Source organism: Sinocyclocheilus grahami, unplaced genomic scaffold, assembly GCF_001515645.1.
Source record: "Sinocyclocheilus grahami isolate Dianchi unplaced genomic scaffold, SAMN03320097.WGS_v1.1 scaffold110.1, whole genome shotgun sequence".
Taxonomy (NCBI): domain Eukaryota; kingdom Metazoa; phylum Chordata; class Actinopteri; order Cypriniformes; family Cyprinidae; genus Sinocyclocheilus; species Sinocyclocheilus grahami.
This window is the reverse complement of record NW_015505289.1, coordinates 1,549,231-1,569,803: the sequence shown is the minus strand read 5'-3', so window position 1 is coordinate 1,569,803 and position 20,573 is coordinate 1,549,231. Positions and strand designations below refer to the sequence as shown.

At 36.2% G+C, this 20,573-nt stretch overlaps 1 protein-coding gene across 9 annotated transcripts in view; it reads left to right on the top strand.

The window, feature by feature from the left end:
• LOC107588949 (calcium/calmodulin-dependent protein kinase type II subunit beta-like) overlaps nt 1–20,573 on the top strand; it is a 78,152-nt gene that overhangs the window by 34,858 nt on the left and 22,721 nt on the right. For 4 of the 9 annotated variants that reach the window (XM_016277218.1, XM_016277216.1, XM_016277213.1 and 1 more), the window contains 8 exons: nt 2,099–2,171; nt 8,891–8,993; nt 9,160–9,243; nt 11,091–11,185; nt 11,265–11,387; nt 12,437–12,520; nt 12,647–12,689; nt 16,902–16,939. In XM_016277218.1, coding sequence (XP_016132704.1) covers nt 2,099–2,171; nt 8,891–8,993; nt 9,160–9,243; nt 11,091–11,185; nt 11,265–11,387; nt 12,437–12,520; nt 12,647–12,689; nt 16,902–16,939 — 643 coding nt within the window. The remainder of the gene's footprint in view (nt 1–2,098; nt 2,172–8,890; nt 8,994–9,159; nt 9,244–11,090; nt 11,186–11,264; nt 11,388–12,436; nt 12,521–12,646; nt 12,690–16,901; nt 16,940–20,573) is intronic. The other 5 variants (XM_016277219.1, XM_016277217.1, XM_016277215.1 and 2 more) reach the window with 2 other exon arrangements.

Genomic DNA, 20,573 nt, shown 5'->3' with positions numbered 1-20,573 from the left:
TCGCAACTGCTGTCTTCACGGAAGCTTTGCGTTCAGATATTTCAAATCAATATTTTGTGTCTAAATATTTATTTATGTGGCAAGTAGCAATGTAATAAGCGGGATCATGTACATCCAGCCGGTGGTTATCGCAGAATAACCCCTGACAAGGTGATCTGGACCCCCAACGCAATGCGGGTTACAACATGTTAGGAGCATGTTAATTCGTATTAGCAAAATGTTAAAAACATGTTAGCTACATGTTAAAAAATGTTAGCGATGTGTTAAATGATGCTAGGAACATGCTAACGCATATTAGCAACATGTTAAAAGATGTTAGCGATTTGATAAATAATGCTAGGGACATACTAATGCATGTTAGCAACATGTTAAACATGCTCAAATATGTTAGCGGTGTGCTAAATCATGTTCGAAACGTGCTAGCAACTTGTTAAACCATCATAGCAAAATGTTAAAACATGTTAGCGACTTGCCAAAACATGTTAGCAATTTGTTAAAACATGCTAGCAGTGTGTTAACGGATGCTAGCAATGTGCTAAATCATGTTAGTGACATTTTATTGACTTTATTCTCTGAGAAAATTTTTCAAACTTCAAGGTTTTCAAAGTAGTTTTAAACTTTCAGAACCTGACTTTGTCAAGCCAACATCAAAGCTTGTCATCTGTCAGTTTTTAAGGAAAATGTTAGATTTTGAAATCTGACTATTTTAATGTAAGTAAACCCATTATTAAGGGTGTTTAGATTAGTTTTTAATGTCCAGATCTATAGTAATGACTCTGAAAAGTGTTTGTCCACCTTCAATTTGGCCCCCAAAACAAGGGAGACTTGGTGTGGAAGAACTAGAAAAGCGGCTTTGTATGTTCCAGTTTTACAACACACACACACACACACACACACACGTTCACTCTCAGTAAATCAGCAGCACACGCCTACACAGGCTGACTCACGCCGTCCACCTCCCTCTCCTCGCACACCGGTACATTTCCTTCAGCCTATCTCACCACACAACTGCCAAAAAACACACTCCAGTTCGCTGCAGCGCCGCAGCCTTTCCAGGGCCGCCTGCCAGTCTTGCCTCTCTTTTTTCTCGTCTCAGGCTCAGTCTTTGTTTCACCATCTCTCTGTCTCTCCTGATGCTCGCTCTTGTTGTGGGTGGTGAGATCGTCTCACCCTTCAGAGCAGTTTTTAAGTGTGTAGTGTCAGCTAGAGCTTCCTGTGTCAGTAAGACAGGGTTTCGGTATGCAGGAAAAGCATTGTGTTTGCTGACTGAACAGAGTTTAATAGCATTAAGTAGTAGCCTTTATTTCATCCATTAGTGTGTCTATCTTTACCTGTCAAGAATCTTTGTTTTGGGTAACAGTGGTTGTCTTTCTCAAGTCCCAAGTTACTTTTAGTCTTTTAGTTTGATTGCTAACCCTTCAGTTTTCTTTGCAGAAAAGATAAATCCAAGGGTGAATCTCATGAAAAATGTCTACATCATATTTTACTCTCAAATCAAAAGAAATGATTAATTAGCCAAACTCTGACCCCTTGATTACGACAGTTCAAATTTGGGGATGTTTTAAATGCAAAAAAGAAAATGTGTAATTTTGTGACTATTTTCATGATAATAAAACGCATTTTAATATTTGTTTTATAATGAAAATAATGTCTCAAAATTAAAATTGAATTTATAAAATGAATAAATTAATTAAATAATTTATTCATTTTATTTGGGAGGAAAAATATGCTAAATTGTCATGAAAATAATGGCACAAAAATGCATATATTTGTGTATATATATATATCTAAAAAAAATATATACTTATTTTGGGGGTGGGTGAAATTTGAAGCGGACATGATGTAGGGAGATTCATTCTATAGATAAAATTATTTGCCACACTTTTATGAAAATTTACTAGACAGTTTTTTTTTTTTTTTGGAAGAGCGAGTCATTTAAAATATTTTACTATGCTTGGCATCAGTCTTTGACATTAATTCAGGAGGAAGATGTACTGTAATATTATCCCTGTAATCGCCCTGCATTTCCTGCCTGTGCCTGTGCATGAGAGAACGGCATTGCTCAGACTAACATGCGCCCCTTGGTGTTTGCATGCAGTCACTGCATCCAGCAGATCCTGGAGGCGGTGCTTCATTGCCATCAAATGGGCGTGGTGCACCGAGATCTCAAGGTGAGTGACAGGTGATTTGTTCGTCTGTGTGTGTTGTGCATGCTTTAATGTACAAATATGCCATGTGTGATGTGCAATTATGATTCGGGATTCGGATGGCGAGATGATTAATTGAATGGCTTAAAGGGACAGGCCAACCAAAAATGAAAATTCTGTCATCTACACACCCTCATGTCATTCAAAACCTGTATGGATTTCATTCTTTTTCTGAACACAAGAAGAGATGTTTTGAAGAATGTTGGTAACCAACTCAGTTTCTGGTATCCATTGACTTCCATAGTAGTTTTTTTTTTCTTTTTCCGTATAATGGAAGTCAATGGGAACCAACATCTGTTTGGTTATCTACATTCTTTAAAACATATTTTCTTAAAAACTCATACAGGATGAACAACCTGAGGGTGAGTAAATGATGTCAGAATTTTCATTTCAGTGTGAACTGACTCTTTAATACTCGCGATCCGATTTGGCATGACGTTTTGCGTGCATGTACGTCTATGTCTGGCATAAAACTCTTAAATTGTGCCGTTATTTATTTTTATTGTTGATTTTATGTCAAGTGATATGTTATGTTATTTGTTTGAAGACTTCTCACACAGGTTGATTCTGAGCTAGAATGGAATAACTCGCCAATAAATCGTTGCAATATGATGAGGAACATCATATAGGGTCAGTTTTGATTTCATGTTGCTGCTTTTTCTAATCCTGCTTCAGTTCAGAAGTCGCTCTTTATATTTTAGAATAAGAATCAGGGTATGCAAATCTCAGTCTGGATGCGTTTGCAGCGTCGTTTCCCCCGGATGCGGCTCAAGGTCATTGAGCATTTCACACCATCCTACGGATTCTCAATCAGAACACTATACAAATCATGAGCCCGAAACGTCGAGATGCCATCTGAGCTCCACGAATAGCTCCAGCAGATGGTAACGGTGGCTGAGCGTCAGAACACAGACACCGTTCATCTCTTTTCAGAGCAGCATCTGTAGCGCGAGTGAGGACGACAAGAAGAAAGGGATCAGAGATTGAGACTGAAAAACTTCCCATGATTCTTTGCTCCTCTGGACCCAATTTCCCACCTGGATCAACTTTCAGCAGAGCTGAGGGAACATAACCTACTTAATAACACACACACACTCTCACACTCACGCTGAACGCTATGTGGAAGTGTGAATGTGCGTGTTAAGTGGGATGATGTATGATTAACCCATATGTCTAAACGAGTGACCGTAGGTTACGTGAGAAAATTAAATCAAAATTGGATTCCTTGATACCTTTGGTTAATGTTCTGTGTAAATATTTATGCAGGTTCAAAAGTTTGGGGTCTATAAGATTTTTTAAATGTTTTTGAAAGACTTATTTTATGTTCAGCAAGGCTGCATTTATTTGATAAAATTCAGTATTCACAATTTCACATAACTGTTTTCTGTTCGAGTCGGAGTATATTTTGACTGCATCCAGCAGATCCTGGAGGCGGTGCTTCATTGCCATCAAATGGGCGTGGTGCACCGAGATCTCAAGGTGAGTGACAGGTGATTTGTTCGTCTGTGTGTGTTGTGCATGCTTTAATGTACAAATATGCCATGTGTGATGTGCAATTATGATTCGGGATTCGGATGGCGAGATGATTAATTGAATGGCTTAAAGGGACAGGCCAACCAAAAATGAAAATTCTGTCATCTACACACCCTCATGTCATTCAAAACCTGTATGGATTTCATTCTTTTTCTGAACACAAGAAGAGATGTTTTGAAGAATGTTGGTAACCAACTCAGTTTCTGGTATCCATTGACTTCCATAGTAGTTTTTTTTTTCTTTTTCCGTATAATGGAAGTCAATGGGAACCAACATCTGTTTGGTTATCTACATTCTTTAAAACATATTTTCTTAAAAACTCATACAGGATGAACAACCTTTTTTTTTACTTGGATTTCAGCTGCGTAACAAGAACATGACCAATTTAAGTTTATAGGACAACTAAACTATCAATTTAAACAAAAATTTACTGTCAACTACAGACGTTGCATCCATTAATTCCGCCATGTTTCTCATTGACACGCCCCCAACTCGGGGCTTAAAGAAAAGTTTGAGTTTCCCACTCGTAATAACGACTTTGTGGTGGCGTTCATGTGCATTCAACTCGTAAATACGATTTATCCGACATGACTTGAACACACCATAATACTAATATGCTGATTTGCTGCTGCATATTTTTGTGGAAACCATGATATTGTTTTTCAGGATTCTTTGATGAATATAAAGTAAAAAAAAAGCAGCATTTATTTGAAATCTTTTATAACATAAAGATATTTTCTGTCACTTCTGGTCAATTTAATGCATGCTTGCCGAATAAAAAAAGGGAAAAAAATCTTAATGACCCCAGATTTTTCAATGTTTTTGTATGTGCATATTTGTTTTTTGAGCGTCAGAACACAGACACCGTTCATCTCTTTTCAGAGCAGCATCTGTAGCGCGAGTGAGGACGACAAGAAGAAAGGGATCAGAGATTGAGACTGAAAAACTTCCCATGATTCTTTGCTCCTCTGGACCCAATTTCCCACCTGGATCAACTTTCAGCAGAGCTGAGGGAACATAACCTACTTAATAACACACACACACTCTCACACTCACGCTGAACGCTATGTGGAAGTGTGAATGTGCGTGTTAAGTGGGATGATGTATGATTAACCCATATGTCTAAACGAGTGACCGTAGGTTACGTGAGAAAATTAAATCAAAATTGGATTCCTTGATACCTTTGGTTAATGTTCTGTGTAAATATTTATGCAGGTTCAAAAGTTTGGGGTCTATAAGATTTTTTAAATGTTTTTGAAAGACTTATTTTATGTTCAGCAAGGCTGCATTTATTTGATAAAATTCAGTATTCACAATTTCACATAACTGTTTTCTGTTCGAGTCGGAGTATATTTTGAAATGTAATTTATTCTTGTGATCAAAACTGAATTTTCAGCATCATTACTCCAGTCTTCAGTGTCACATGATCCTTCAGAATTAATGCTGCGTTCAAGTCCTCCTGGGACGTTCGTACTTACGAGTTGACAAGTCGTAATTATGACGTCAGGTGCGTTCAAGTCAGTTTAGTCGGCACAAGATGGCGGTGTACCTTTTAATAAATTACAAGAAAATACAACAGGTTCTGCATTTTTTTTACTTGGATTTCAGCTGCGTAACAAGAACATGACCAATTTAAGTTTATAGGACAACTAAACTATCAATTTAAACAAAAATTTACTGTCAACTACAGACGTTGCATCCATTAATTCCGCCATGTTTCTCATTGACACGCCCCCAACTCGGGGCTTAAAGAAAAGTTTGAGTTTCCCTCTCGTAATAATGACTTTGTGGTGGCGTGCATGTGCATTCAACTCGTAAATACGATTTATCCGACATGACTTGAACACACCATAATACTAATATGCTGATTTGCTGCTGCATATTTTTGTGGAAACCATGATATCGTTTTTCAGGATTCTTTGATGAATATAAAGTTAAAAAAAGCAGCATTTATTTGAAATCTTTTATAACATAAAGATATTTTCTGTCACTTCTGGTCAATTTAATGCATGCTTGCCGAATAAAAAAAGGGGAAAAAATCTTAATGACCCCAGATTTTTCAATGTTTTTGTATGTGCATATTTGTTTTTTGCTTTTTTTTTTTATCAACATGAAATCAAAATCAACCCTAGTGTCCGTTGTTAATGTTATCAGTGTTCTGTGTAAATATCTGTGGAAGTATATTGTGTTGTGTGAATGCGGTTTCATGTTGACTTGAAAGATAAAAACAAAGCTAATTTCCTGGAAATCTTTATCAAACATCAGTGGGATCACTGAGAGCGCGTCCTCAATCAAATCCACAGTGTTAAACTAAAGATAATCCAGTCCGCTCTCAGAGGAAGGTGCTGTAAGGAACACTGGGATAGAGTGACAGGAAAGAACAACTTTAAAGATGCTTTTCAGGATGAATAACACTACTCTGCATTACACTACTACATCCTGTATTAATTAACTTTAAGTCAATAGCAAGCTAATGTAATGTTACCTAGAGCTAATTTAACAAATGTTTGCACACTCAGGTGTGTAAAATCAGTGGTTCTCAACCTTTTTGGCTCCAAGGCTTCCCATTGTCCAAAAAGTATTCAAAGGCCCCGTTTATAGATGAAGATATTTCTGGTTCTTCTGCTGTAATTACAAAGCTACTTGTTTCGAACTTGTTTTTTTACTTCTTTTTTTTTTTTTTTTCAATCTAGGAGAGTTATTTTCTTAAAATTGTGAAAGAAGTAATTAAAATCTTCCACTTAAAATGACTTTTCCAGTTGTTTGTGATTACAGGATATGTTTAATTTTAATATAATTTTTACTCATACGATTTCTCAGCAGTTTTTACATGAAAAATTATTTTATGTCTTGACATAACTATATTTAAATATTTATATTCCAAATTTCCATGATTTCTTAAAGGGATAGTTCACCCAAAAATTTAAATTCTGTCATTAATTACTCACCCTCAAGTCGTTCCAAACCCGTAAGACCTTCGTTCATCTTCGGAAAACAAATTAAGATATTTTTGATGAAATCCGAGAGCTCTCAGACCCTGCATAGACAGCAACGCAACTGAATTGTTCCCAGGTCCAGAAATGTAGTAAGGACATCAGTAAAACAGTCCATGTGACATCAGTGGCTCAACTTCAGTTTTGCGAAGCTACAAGAATACTTTTTGAGCGCAAAGAAAACAAAAATGACATCATTTATTCAACAATTCTTCTCCCCCGAGTTACGTCTTCCGCCATTTTAGAGAGTATCACAACACATTCGCACGCTTTCCCCTAAGCATAAACAACGCTGATTACGCAGATTACGTTCATGCGCGTGCTTTCTCCTCCGAACGTAAACAACGCTGATTATGTTCATGCGCGCACTTTCTCCTCCGAACGTAAACAACGCTGATTATGTTCATGCGCGCACTTTCTCCTCCGAATGTAAACAACGCTGATTACGCAGATTACGTTCATGTGCACGCTTTCGCCTCCAAACGTAAACAACGCAGATTACGTTCATGTGCGCGCTTTCTCCGACGAACGTAAACAACGCTGATTACGCAGATTACGTTCATGTGCGCGCTTTCTCCTCCGAACGTAAACAACGCTGATTACGCAGATTACGTTCATGCGCGCGCTTTCTCCTCCGAACGCTGATTACGCAGATTACGTTCATGCGCGTGCTTTCTCCTCCGAACGTAAACAACGCTGATTACGCAGATTACGTTCATGCGCACGCTTTCTCCTCCGAACGCAAACTACGCTGATTACGCAGATTATGTTCATGTGCGCGCTTTCTCCTCCGAACGTAAACAACGCTGATTATGTCGATTACGCTCTTGGGTACTCTCCAAAATGGCAGAAGACGTAACTCGGGAGAGAAGAATTGTTAAATAAATTATTTTTGTTTTCTTTGCGCTCAAAAAGTATTCTCGTAGCTTCGCAAAACTGAAGTTGAGCCACTGATGTCACATGGACTGTTTTACTGATGTCCTTACTATGTTCCTGGACCTGGGAACAATTCTGTTGCTGTCTATGCAAGATCTGAGAGCTCTCACATTTCATCAAAAATATCTTAATTTGTTTTCCGAAGATGAACGAAGGTCTTACGGGTTTGGAGCGACATGAGGGCGAGTAATTAATGACAGAATTTTCATTTTGGGGTGAACTATCCCTTTAAGATTTTATATATTTCCAAGACTTTTCCAGGTCTAGAAATCACTTTTTTAATACCCTCATATATCCAGGAATTTCAAGACCATGGGAGCCCTGGTTCTTTAAAAATTACATTAAAATGTTAGTCATTGAAGGAACAAATTAAAATAATAAATATGACATAAGTTTTCATCCTGATTTTATCTGTTTTAGTTCATTTCAAAGATGTGTTTTTTTTTCTTGTTTTACATTATTTTAAGCCATTTTGCTGCCCACTTTAAAGTGTGCTAAGGCTCCCTAGTGGGTCCCACCCAGGGTTATCGTTAACTAAAAGTAAAACTATTAGAACTTTTTTGTTAATTGAAATACAACTGAAATATAATAAAATATAAATAATAGATTTAAAAAACAAAACAAAACAAAACGTTTTCTAATTTTCATTTAGATGAAGCACTAAAATTACTAACTGGAAATAGATAACCAAAACTGAACTAAAACTAATAGCTGAAATAGAAATAATAGTAATATTTAAAAAAATATATATATAATAATAGTAATAAAAATTTCAAAAGCACATAACAAAATGACCAAATTTAACCCAAATTAAAATGATAAATAAATAAATAAAATATTAATAGAAACTATAATAAATAATACTAAAACAAGACTGGTCCCAGCTACCTGGTTGTGAAACAATGGCTTAGCATAATTTATCACCTTTATTTTAGTTGTTAGGAGACATTTTAAATGGAAAGCAGTAGTACGTCACTGGAAATTTGCCAATTAGACATTATTTTGAGTTGAAATCAAACTGGCAATGTGCTTCTAGCAAACTCTACCGGTGACAGAACATGGCGCTGCCCAGCACAGCTTATATTTTGGGAGCTGATTCTGTTTGTGTGCTGTATCTCTTGCGCAGCTGTGGTTGTATGTTATGTGTTAAGTGTTAAAAGGTGACATGTATCAGATTTGGGTTCAGCAGTAATATGAGTGCACCCCTGATCTCCCCTTCAGCCAGAGAACCTGCTCTTGGCCAGTAAATGCAAGAACGCCGCCGTCAAGCTGGCTGACTTTGGCCTGGCCATTGAAGTGCAGGGGGACCAGCAGGCCTGGTTTGGTACGTGGTCACTTCAAACTCTCCCAAAGAAAAAAATCTCAACTGTTTTGCATTATTTGTTTAACTTCTGGCATCCAAATAGTTTTCTCCGGCATAAAAACACTGATGTGTTGGAAAGAGCCTGGATGTTGCCTTTTTAGATGTGTATTTTTGCGTTCACATGCAGGGTTCGCTGGAACGCCAGGTTACCTTTCCCCAGAAGTGCTACGAAAGGAGGCTTATGGGAAACCTGTGGACATTTGGGCATGTGGTGAGTCACACACTCCCTCCCGAGAGAGTTCTTTGCATCTATTTCCATCTTCTTTCTCTCTCGATGGCCTGCACATATTCAGACACATCAGCTCTCAGATGTGGAGAGCTCTTCTCTGGCAGGTGTTGTCAAGAGGCTGTTGCCTAACAGCGCTTTCACCGCTTCAGCCGCCACCGTCGTGTTTCACATCCACTTTCTCTAGAGTATCGCTAGTCGAGCGGTTTAATTACTTTGCAGATCAGTACGTGGGATGGTGTTTTTTTTTTTGTCTGGGGTTGGCAATTCTGATTCATTTCGACTAAGTGGTTCATTAGGATTGTTTTGTATATCAGTGAACCAGTTCATGGATTCATATGAGTCATTCTCAAAATGCAACTCTCAAAATTGTTCGCCATTTTACGTTTGTTGTGACAAAATAAATGTTTAGTTAATTTAAACTGGGTTGCACTTTATATTAAGGTGTCCTTGTTACAGTGTAATTATACATTTAAGTACTGAGTAATATTAACTACATATATGATTAGGGTTTGGCTTAGGGTTACTTGCATGTAATTATGCATAATTTATTGTTATTATACTAGTAAGTACATGTAACGTGTAACAAGGACAACTTAAAATAAAGTGTTACCTTAAACTGTTTATCACCAGGCCCCGTGACTTTTAGCAACAATCTTGAACCCACCTGGCAGTTTTAGTCTCCAAACAAATGATAAAGAAAGAGTTATAACAAAGAACTGGTTTAAAGAATGAATCATTAATTTGAACCTGTTCATTATTTCTCAATATAATTAATCAATTTCCATTTTTAATACATTTATAGTATTTTTATTATTTTTTTAAAAATAGTGTTTTACACACTCTTTTAATTTATATAATATAATTACTATATATATACAGTATATATATATATATATAATGTTTTTAAAGAAGTTTTTTCTGCTCATCAAGGCTGCATTTATTTGATCAAAAATATAGAAAATGCAGTGATATTGTTAAATATTATTGCAATTTAAAATAATGGTTTTCTATTTTAATACACTTTAAAATGCAATTTAATTCTGTGATGAAAAGCTGAATTTTCAGCATAATTACTCCAGTCTTTAATGTCACATGATCCTTCAGAAATCATTCTGATATGCTGATTAATTATCAATGTTGGAAACAGTTTTGCTGCTTAATATTTTTTTGGAACTTGTGACACTTTTTTCTGGATTCTTTGATTAATAAAAAGTTTAAACGCTGTTTTTTTCTAACAATATAAGTCTTCACTATCACTTTTAGTCCTTTTTAAATTTACTGACCCCAAACTTTTGAACGGTTGTGTATTTTGTGTATAAAGTATTTCAAAGAACCAGTTCAAAACAATGAATTATTGACAGATTAGACTTCATAACAAGTGTGTTAAGCGATTTCCGCTGTTTTGATAACTCTTGCCATTTTAGTTTATATTTCTATTATGTTTCTCTATATAATTAAACAATACAATTTACATATTTTGATCTATTTCTATTTTTTATATGTTGTTTATTAAAATATCTTCATGAATTATAAATTGTGGAAATCATATTCAATAAATTATATAAAGAAATCAACTTGGACGTTAAAAGTGTAGCTGTTTTGATAGCATTGGATATTTAAGTTTATATTTTTTATATCATATAATTTTGTGTTTATATTTATATGTAATATGTATGCATATGTTTATAGAATTTATATGTGTATTTATTATTACATTTAGGGATGTTTTAGGCGTGCCTAAATGTCTGCTTTAGAAGCTGAAGAATTGTGAGTGCACAAAGAACATCATGGAATCTGTTAGAAGTGAGACGTCTATAATGTGATTGCAGGAGTCATCCTGTATATTCTGCTGGTGGGATATCCTCCGTTTTGGGATGAAGACCAGCACAAACTCTACCAGCAGATCAAAGCCGGGGCTTATGATGTGAGTCCCCTTGTGATTTCACTCATACAGTATAACTTGAGTCAAAAGATAACCGGTTGTGTTCCCATGTTTCCTGTAGTTCCCCTCGCCAGAGTGGGACACGGTCACCCCTGAGGCCAAAAACCTCATCAATCAGATGCTGACCATCAATCCAGCCAAGAGAATCATGGCCCAGGAGGCTCTTAAACACCCGTGGGTCTGCGTGAGTATTACCAGCCACCAACCAGCCCAAAATACTAACATACACCAGATCACATACACTTAAAGGGGTCCTATTATGCTCTTTTACAAAGTCTTGATTTTGTTTTGGGGGTGTACTAGAACAGGCTCTCATACTAGGTTGTTCGAAAAACACATTATTTTTCACATATTTTACATTATTACAACACCTCTCTCCCCAGTCTGGCATGAACGGCTCGAATAGTTCCTGTATCAAATGAAGGACCGCTTTCTGAAATACAAAATGTGCTGTGATTGGTTAGCGGGGCCAGTGTGTGTTGTGATTGGTTAGCTGGGTCAGTGTGTGCTGTGATTGGTTAGCTGGGCCAGTGTGTGTTGTGATTGGCAGCACTCGGCGCCTGGTCAGGAAATGTCACGCCCCTTACCATAGCCGCCTGCGAGCTTCAGTGTAAATATTGCGTAAAAATCGAATCAATTTGAGCGCGATTTAAACCCGGATGATTGTAACCACTCTAAGTTCGTCTGCCTTGGGGAAAGCTAGCGTGTCTCTGACACAGTGATAACACTCGTTGCCTTCTCTAGTGCAGCTCAACCAGGTCTCGTCCCATTCGTCGATATTTGTGATGTCACAAATCCCGGAAAATATGCGTTGTAGTCCAAACGAGTTGTTCGTTGTAGTTTTTGAAAAGTGATTTCTGTTGAATATCTCCTTTTGAAGTGGACTTTGAGCTTTGTAACTTTTGTAACAGATCTTTTTTATGCTCAAACAGCAACATTACAGACTAACTAAAGTTAAAAAAGTGAAAAAGCATAATAGCACCCCTTTAAAGTCAAAATGAATGGATGTTTGTGACCCATATTACTTCTGAGATATGTTTCAGATAAAACAAAATGTTCACAATATAAAACGTGGCGGGGCTTCATTATTCCCCCCTTTCTTTTAAATATACCTGTTCACAATAAGTTAAAAAGTAAATAGGATCGGTTTTAGTTTCATATTGACATATAAGACTATATGTAAAACAACACTTATAATTTTAATCAATAATTTGATTCCTCTCGTTCCTGCAGCAACGTTCCACTGTGGCGTCCATGATGCACAGACAGGAAACAGTCGAGTGCCTGAAGAAGTTCAACGCAAGAAGGAAACTCAAGGTCTGCTGATGTCTCTTTTAAAAGTCATTATGTCTGCAACTGGAGTCATTCCATCTGTATATGTATCTGTCTGAAACACACCGCTCGATGCCTCTGTTAACGTTCCGATCTTTTTCTTACATATAGGGTGCGATATTGACCACCATGCTGGTGTCGCGCAATTTCTCTGGTAAGTTCACATCAAACTCTTTGCATAGACGCTATCTTGAAAGACAAATCGAAGATATGCTGAACTATTTGACTGCTCGAGTAATCAAAACCACGAATCATTAAATGAATCAGACTTGTATTCTAAAAGCATCAACACAAACTCTTAACAGTGATATTGTAGTATTATTTATATACTATTAAAGTATTCATATTTTGAATTAGCATTTATTTTTATATTTTCTGTTTTAATTTTTTATTTTAGTTTACAATGTAGTAATTTTGTGCTTTTGTCAGTTTAATTAAAAATGTTTTAATGCTTTTTATTTTGTATTTCTATTTTTATTTCAGTTGTTATATTTAAGCTTTTTTTAATTTTAGTTATTTGACAAGGCATTTATCATTTTCATTTAAGTTTAAGGTTTTTTGTCTAATATTTAAGGGTTTTTTTCAGCTTTATTTCAATTACTAATTTTTAATAGTTTTAGTTAACAACACTGTCTCAGAGTTCACCCAAAAATGACGATTTTGATCATTTGCTCACCTTCATGTCATACCAAACCAGTATAGTTCTTTTTCTTCCATATAATGATGCAATTTCCATAAAATGCAAGTGAATGGTGACTGATTACAAAACTTAATGCATACAAATTTTGGCTCCAAACAATAGCTTTATGTGAGAGTAAAAGCTGTTTTCCTAACACAAGCTATTATATGGATTCAAAAGACTTAGAATATAGTGCATAAGTCAAATTAACTGCTGTTATGGTGCTTTTATTGTATTGTTATTGGACCTTGACGGATGGTCACCATTCTCTTTTGTAAAAAAGAGCAGCATCAACATTCTGCCTGACATCTTTTGTGTTCGATGATGGGAAAGAAAATCATACGGTTTGGAACAACATGAGGCTCAGCAAATGCTGACGGGGTTGTCATTTTTGGGTGAACTATCACTTTAAGTGATCTCAAAGTTAAATATTCATGCTATTAATAAATCCTGCTTCATGCTTTAAAGCATCAGACATGAAATCTCACAGCTAAGGGAACCATATGTTATTTTCTTATCTGATTTCAAGAGCAGCTGGACGTTCAAAGTCGGTTGAAAGTGTCCTGACAGATTGATTCAGACACGAGTGGTTCTATAGGAAGTGCGTGATGTTTGTGAGCAGCGGGCCGCTTACGGCTTGTGTGGAGAGAAAGAGAATTCTGGATGTTTGCGGCTGTGCCAAACGCCACATGTGAGAACTGGCGTTTATAATAACATGTGATTTATTTCTGCTGTAATAAAGCATCTGCCCTCTCACATCCCAACACACACACACACACACACACACACACTCTCACTCGCTCGCACTTCAACAGCAGGCTGGTGGGCGGAAGCAACAGTGTTCCTGTTTGAGGAGCGTTTTAGATGCTCTCTCTCTCTTTCTTGCTCTCTCCTTCCGTGGCTCGTCAGCCTCTCATTACTGTAATTACCTCATCCCGCAGGGTGACTCAGTGGTAGAGGAGGCGTGGGAGTCCGAGCGTCACTCCACACACTTGCCCTCATATGTCATTCCCTTATTCTTTATTCGGCCTCTTTTTTAAAAGGGACATTTTCTTTTTTCCTTTTGAAGTTCTGTTAGAATTTAATCAAGATTTATTGTACCTTAAACGGTCATTTAATTTTTCATGACTATTTAATACCCTTTTCAACAATGCCCCATCAAAGTTAAAGAATAGGCATTGACATTTAAAATTTCTTAATGTAATAATTTATATGTATTTATTTAGGTAATTTTGAAAGTGTCCTTTAAGGGGTGTTTGGATAGGGGAAAAAATTTTAATTATCAAAAAAGGACACACTTCACTTGTCCGCCTTGGCTATTTCATGGTAGAAAACATTTAGAAGAGAAATTGACTATGATTCAAAAAAAATAAATACAAAATTTGAATTGCCTTTTTAAATAGAAATTATTTAAATTATATGATTTTTATGCTTTCATATTTTTATATATTTTCTATAATTTTTTATATTTGTATTTTATATGATAAAACACTAAATATATATATTTTTATTTATATAAAATAAAAATAAATATAGAAATATATTATAAAGATTTTATTTTATTTTATTTTTTGTTTTCTACTATGAAATTGCCAAGTCCTGTTATTAAGGCAGTTATAGTCAACAAATATTCCTTGGTACCTATTTTTTGTTAGATTAAAATACAGTTTTGAACTGTTTTGTTAGCATGTATCTTTAACTACACATCATATAAACATCCATTTAGTAAGATACTCCTGTGTTATTTTAGTAACCGCTCTGATGAATACAACTCGTTAGACTGATTCAAACCAATAACTCAGTGAGCCATTTGTTCGTGAATCTGAGTATATTGTTTGTGCTGTATGTTTGTTTGAATAGAGTAAATGTGGGTGAATGTTTTTTTCAGATTGACAAAAAAAAATTTTCAGAAAACAAGTTAATTCATGTATTCTACGATTTAGCCCCTTTAATGTCTAATGAGAGCTTTTTTTCTGTTTGTCCTCTTTGTCACCTATTCGATCAATTTTTCCCTCTGTATTTCTACTGCCTTCTCACAACGTCGAAACTCCAACCCCCAAATAAATGCTTTGCTTTGTTTTGCCGTAGCGTAGATTGGCGCTGGCGAAAGCGGCACGTTCCCCGCTGATAGGAGAGAGTGGCTCCCCGAGGAGAGCTTGACAAGAAAATGAGCCTTTTCTTTATTCCAGAGTGACAGCTGAAACCTTATTATATGATTACGCCACCTACTGTAATGGACTCTCAAAATCCCTCTCTGGTTGCAGACAGCGGCTTGTGTTTCCGGCTAACTCTCTCCACGCTAACAGACTGCTCTATCCTTTGGTTTCTCTCTCAAGGTCTACAGCAGTGGTTCTCAACTGGTGGGGCCGAAACCTAAAATTGAATCTAATGTAAAAGGCAGTGTGTTTGCGGTATTTTGGTGTAAATTCATGTCACTTGATAGAAGTTCAAATTAGACAGGTGGACAAATTAGTCAACATGGACAGTTTGCGTATCACCTGCTCTGAGTTTCAGAGTACGTTTAGAGTTGACAAAAACAACCAAATCCAACCCAGTTTAGTTTAGCAGGTTCACCAAAAACATTCTTTGGCAACTCAGGGGTTAATTTAGAGTTCATGATTAACTCTAGAGCTTGTGCACCTGAAAGTGTGACATCAGCGGCGGACAGCCAATCACACGAAATGTGGAGAGCCTTAGTTTGATTCATTTCTCATGAGAGAGTCAGCACAATTAATTTCCCTGCTAAAGCATGAAAGAGATCATTGAAAAATATAATACATTGCAGCGGCAACAATACTACAGCGAGAATAAAAGTTACGCCTTCTTTCTTTGCGTGAACATTTGGGCGGCGTTATGCAAATCTTCCCACATAGTGAGGTAGATATGTGGGGGCGTGTTAGAACGAGCCGTTTTAGGTAGGTGTGGCTAACTCTGAACTTTTATAAAGAATATCTCTTTGGATTTGAGACTTTAGGCTTTGCAACTTTACAGATCTTCTTTATGCACCAAGAGCTGGTAACACTCCAAAGAGAAAGGAAAAAAGGAAATCGCATCATATGACCCCTTTAAACATTAACGTTAATAACTATACATGAATGCCTGTTTCCATATATATAAATTTTTATCTTGTTTCAAGCATTGTTTGATTTATGCTTAAAAAAACAGGAAAATCTAAATGATCTTAATATCTAATGCAATTTAAGTATAAATTGAACTTTTTTTATCGATATTTATTAGCTATTAATTTGCATCATATAAAAACAAAAGTCTATGCTATATCTTCTTTTAGTTAGATAACTGTGTGTGTGTGTGTGTGTGTGTGTGTGTGTTTACACTCTTCTGCATGTGCACCAGCATTGCGTGTGCATGGCAGTCACTAACCCCTCACTCCTGGACGGGAAGTTTTGATTATATTTCGTGATTAATTCTACCAGGTTTCAGTGTGGGCCGCACCGTGCATATGCTAAAGCGTGCCATGCTCCTGTGGTGATGCGTGTGCGGACATGCAATCCGCGTGTAGTGTTTTAGACAACTGTAATCCTCTGGATGAGGGGCGGGAGGGATTTCCCCGGCTTGCTCGGACGATTGTGACATGTTTGGCCGAGCACCATTAGCGCTCCTGTAATGTTGACTGTTGCTCCCATCCCAGCATGCTGATGTTTGCGTTTCCTCTCTCCCCGTCTACAGCAGCCAAGAGCCTGCTCAACAAGAAGGCCGATGTCAAGGTAAGCCCCCATTAATTCCTTTTTCGTCTTCCCTTTCTCATACCTTTTTCTCTTTCTGTTCACATTCGCCAAGCACAGTTTCCGATAGAGGAGGGATTCCTGAACGTGTCTTGTCCTTTAGTTGTTGGAAGTTCTGGCATCCACTGTGTGTCTGATCTGAAGCAGATCTGTGTGTTTGCAGTGTTTGTCTCCATGTTCTGTCCTTTCTAGCAGTGTGTGTTTGTCTATTTTGTGAGATTAGATTCATCGGTTCTTCACTAAGTAAGCTGGACAGTGAGCTGGTGGTGGGCGGTATAGTAATCTTATTTCATAATATGAATAATATTATATTACGGTCACAATGTATATCACAATATAGCCATTTTTTCCCAAATTCAATCCAAAAATGTTTTATGTATTATATAACAACATACTAATACCTCTTTTTGGATTATTCAGTGAATAAAATGGTTTACAAGGAATCTAATTTAGTTTTTTGCAACTCAATGAATGGAGTTTTGTAAAAGATTATGAAACCGTTTAAACCAGTATTACATATAAATATGATTGGATGAGCCATACATGGTGTAAAATAACCTTTATAGGAACAACTGTGACTATTTGTGATGCTGCAACTAGTGTTATTTTAGTATAATTTATAGGCTATCATTGCATTTATAAATGTTGAATTAGATTATATATTTATTTTTATTTATAAGCTATCATAGTATTTATTTATTTTATTTTTTAAATATGATTTTTATATTTTAGTTAGAATTTTAGTAATTTTGTGCTTTTGTCGTTCATATTTGTTTTTGTCTTTCTAAATATTTATATTTAGCTTTTTTTGTTTGTTTTATAAATTTTAGTACTTTGACTAACTTATTTTATTTTTAATTTCTAATTTTCATTTAATAGTTTTTTATGTTTCTGTTACGTTTAGTTTATTTTTTAGTTTTAGAAATTTACAATTACAATTATTTAATTAATTTCTCATTTTAATTCAATATGACTTTTTCTTTAAAAAATATTTCTGTTTAGTTCTAGTGTATTTTTAGTTTTAAGTTTTAGTAATTTTAGTACTTCAGCTTTTTCAGTTAGTTGCCAAGGCATTTCGAATTTTTTTTCTGTTTTTCAAATTCAAGCTTGGACCAACAAAAACTCTGGTTGCAACCTACAATTACACAAGTCAGATTTTTTAAAAATCGCACCACAGTTTAGCAAAATCTTTACTAGTTGACCCATTCCTGCCGTCACTGCGTCATACCGCCCAGCCCTAGTATAAGCTTGTGTGCTCAACCTTTATCTTTCTTTAATTTCTGATCTGCATCTTATCTCATTATTATCTCTATATAGTTTACCCATAGTGCCTCAGTCATTGCATTCAGAGCATTCCGGCGCTCGGTTCGGCCCGGCGTGCGTCACGCGGCATCAGGTGAACGCGCACAGATGTTGACCTCTGACCCGTAATGAGCTGTTAGAGAAAGTGCACTTGCAGGTTCATTTGTTCTGATAACATATAATCCTCTCAGACAGAGTAAAAAGGTCGGCTTTCACCTCTTAGAATTAGAAATGAAACTGTTGACTGCTCTCTATTAGGGATTGGATATGGAGTCTAATCTAGAGAATAATCCCCTCCACTCTGAGTATTAATCATACGTTACGTAATCTTTTAGCGTGCAAGTTTTTATGAGGTCAACGCTAAAAAGCACTCCAAGGAAAATCCTGCGATTCTGTCCTGCGCTGATGCCGCCACAGTGACAGCTTTTGCACCTTTATTTCTGAGAGTGTAGAAGGATCTCGCTTCACAGCCTCTTCACATTTCTTTCTCTTTCTGGCCATCAATTTTAGTTTTTAGGTGCACTGTCTCTTTAAATTGGATGTTAGGAAAAAACACATTATATGTCGAGTAGAAGTTTTAGTACTTTTGTACCATCATAGAAAGATTAAAAAATCTGATATGATATGCTTCCAGTATTGAATTGCACAAAAACACCAATATTGGCATATACACTACCTTTCAAAAGTTTGGGGCCGGTAAGATGTTTAATGTTTTTGAAAAACATCTCCTATGATTCACCAAAGCTGCGTTTATTTAATCAAAAATACAATGTTATTTAAGTATCATTGAGATACTATTATAGTTTTTATTAATATTTAGAAACATTTTTGTTTTTATTTTAGTTAAAAAAAATTAAATTTTCTGTAGTTTGTGTATATATATATATATATATATATATATATATACAGTGTATATATATATATATAGAGTGTATATATATATATATATATATATATACAGTGTATATATATATATATATATATACAGTATATATATATATATATATATAGGCCTATGTATGTATGTGTATATATATATGTATATACAGTATATGTGTGTATATATATATACACATACATACAACTTTTTTTTTATTAATAATTGTTTTTCCAGTTTTATTTATTTTAGTACATCAATTTAAACTGAATTTAAATTTGAAATGTTGCCTTGGCCACTAGCTGAAATAATAAAAAATAGCTAAAAAAGTATTTGGTAACATTATAAATGCAAATACTGTCACTCTTGATCAGTTTAATGCATTTCTGCTGATGTACTGTATTTCTTAAAAAAAATAAAATAAATAAAAAATCTTACTGACCCCAGAGTTTTCAACAGTGTAGTGACCAAGTGGCTTTCTCTCGTGAACCCAACACGGAAGTGACTTAAACTTTAATTCGTCAACTGGCCGCTAGAGGCTGGCTGCAAAAAGGGAGTCAATCCCATAGACTCCCCATGTTAAAATGCCCAACTTCACAGCAGAAAAAAACATGTTTTCAGCCTGGTTCAAAACATTATTTTGGTCTATATAGCTAATTTTGCCCTTCATGACAACTGTGAGGGGGGTGGATTTTTTTTATAGCTCATCCGTTTAAAGGCTGGCTGCAAAAAGGAAGTCAATCCCATAGACTCCCCATGTTAAAATGCCCAACTTCACAGCAGAAAAAAACATGTTTTCAGCCTGGTTCAAAACATTATTTTGGTCTATATAGCTAATTTTGCCCTTCATGACAACTGTGAGGGGGGTGGATTTTTTTTTATAGCTCATCCGTTTAAATTATATTAAGTCTTAAAGTTCTGCATAATTAAGGGAGTGGCCACTTGAGTGACAGGTGGATTGCCACCACCGTCGCGCTAGGTGGGCGTGGTTTCAGCAACTAGCTCCCGCTTTTGCCCATTTTCGATTATCTGGGAGTTACGCGCTGCCAAGATGGCGATGGCCAGCTCCATATTGTATTTTCTCTCTGTATCTGACTGCAGTTGAGTCTACCCACATCAGCATTTCAGTCAGACTATGTTCTCTTCCTCAGCTGAGTTCACTTCTTGTTAGCCGCCGAGAGGATCTCCTCCACAAGTTCACTCAAAACTGCACATACGGTGGGAATCGTAAATTTTTCTGGCACTCTCATTAGCCGCTCAGGCAGGTGTGATCTTTCATCGCCCCTTTGATTGTCAGCCACACTAATGAGGCACTTTTTTGTCTCTCATCGCCAATCATTCCATGATTCCTCCACCCACGCCTCGCTCCGGATCCACTATATCCATCCCGATCCAGAGTGTGAGTGTTCCCTAGAGCAGCGGCGGGAGAGAATGTAG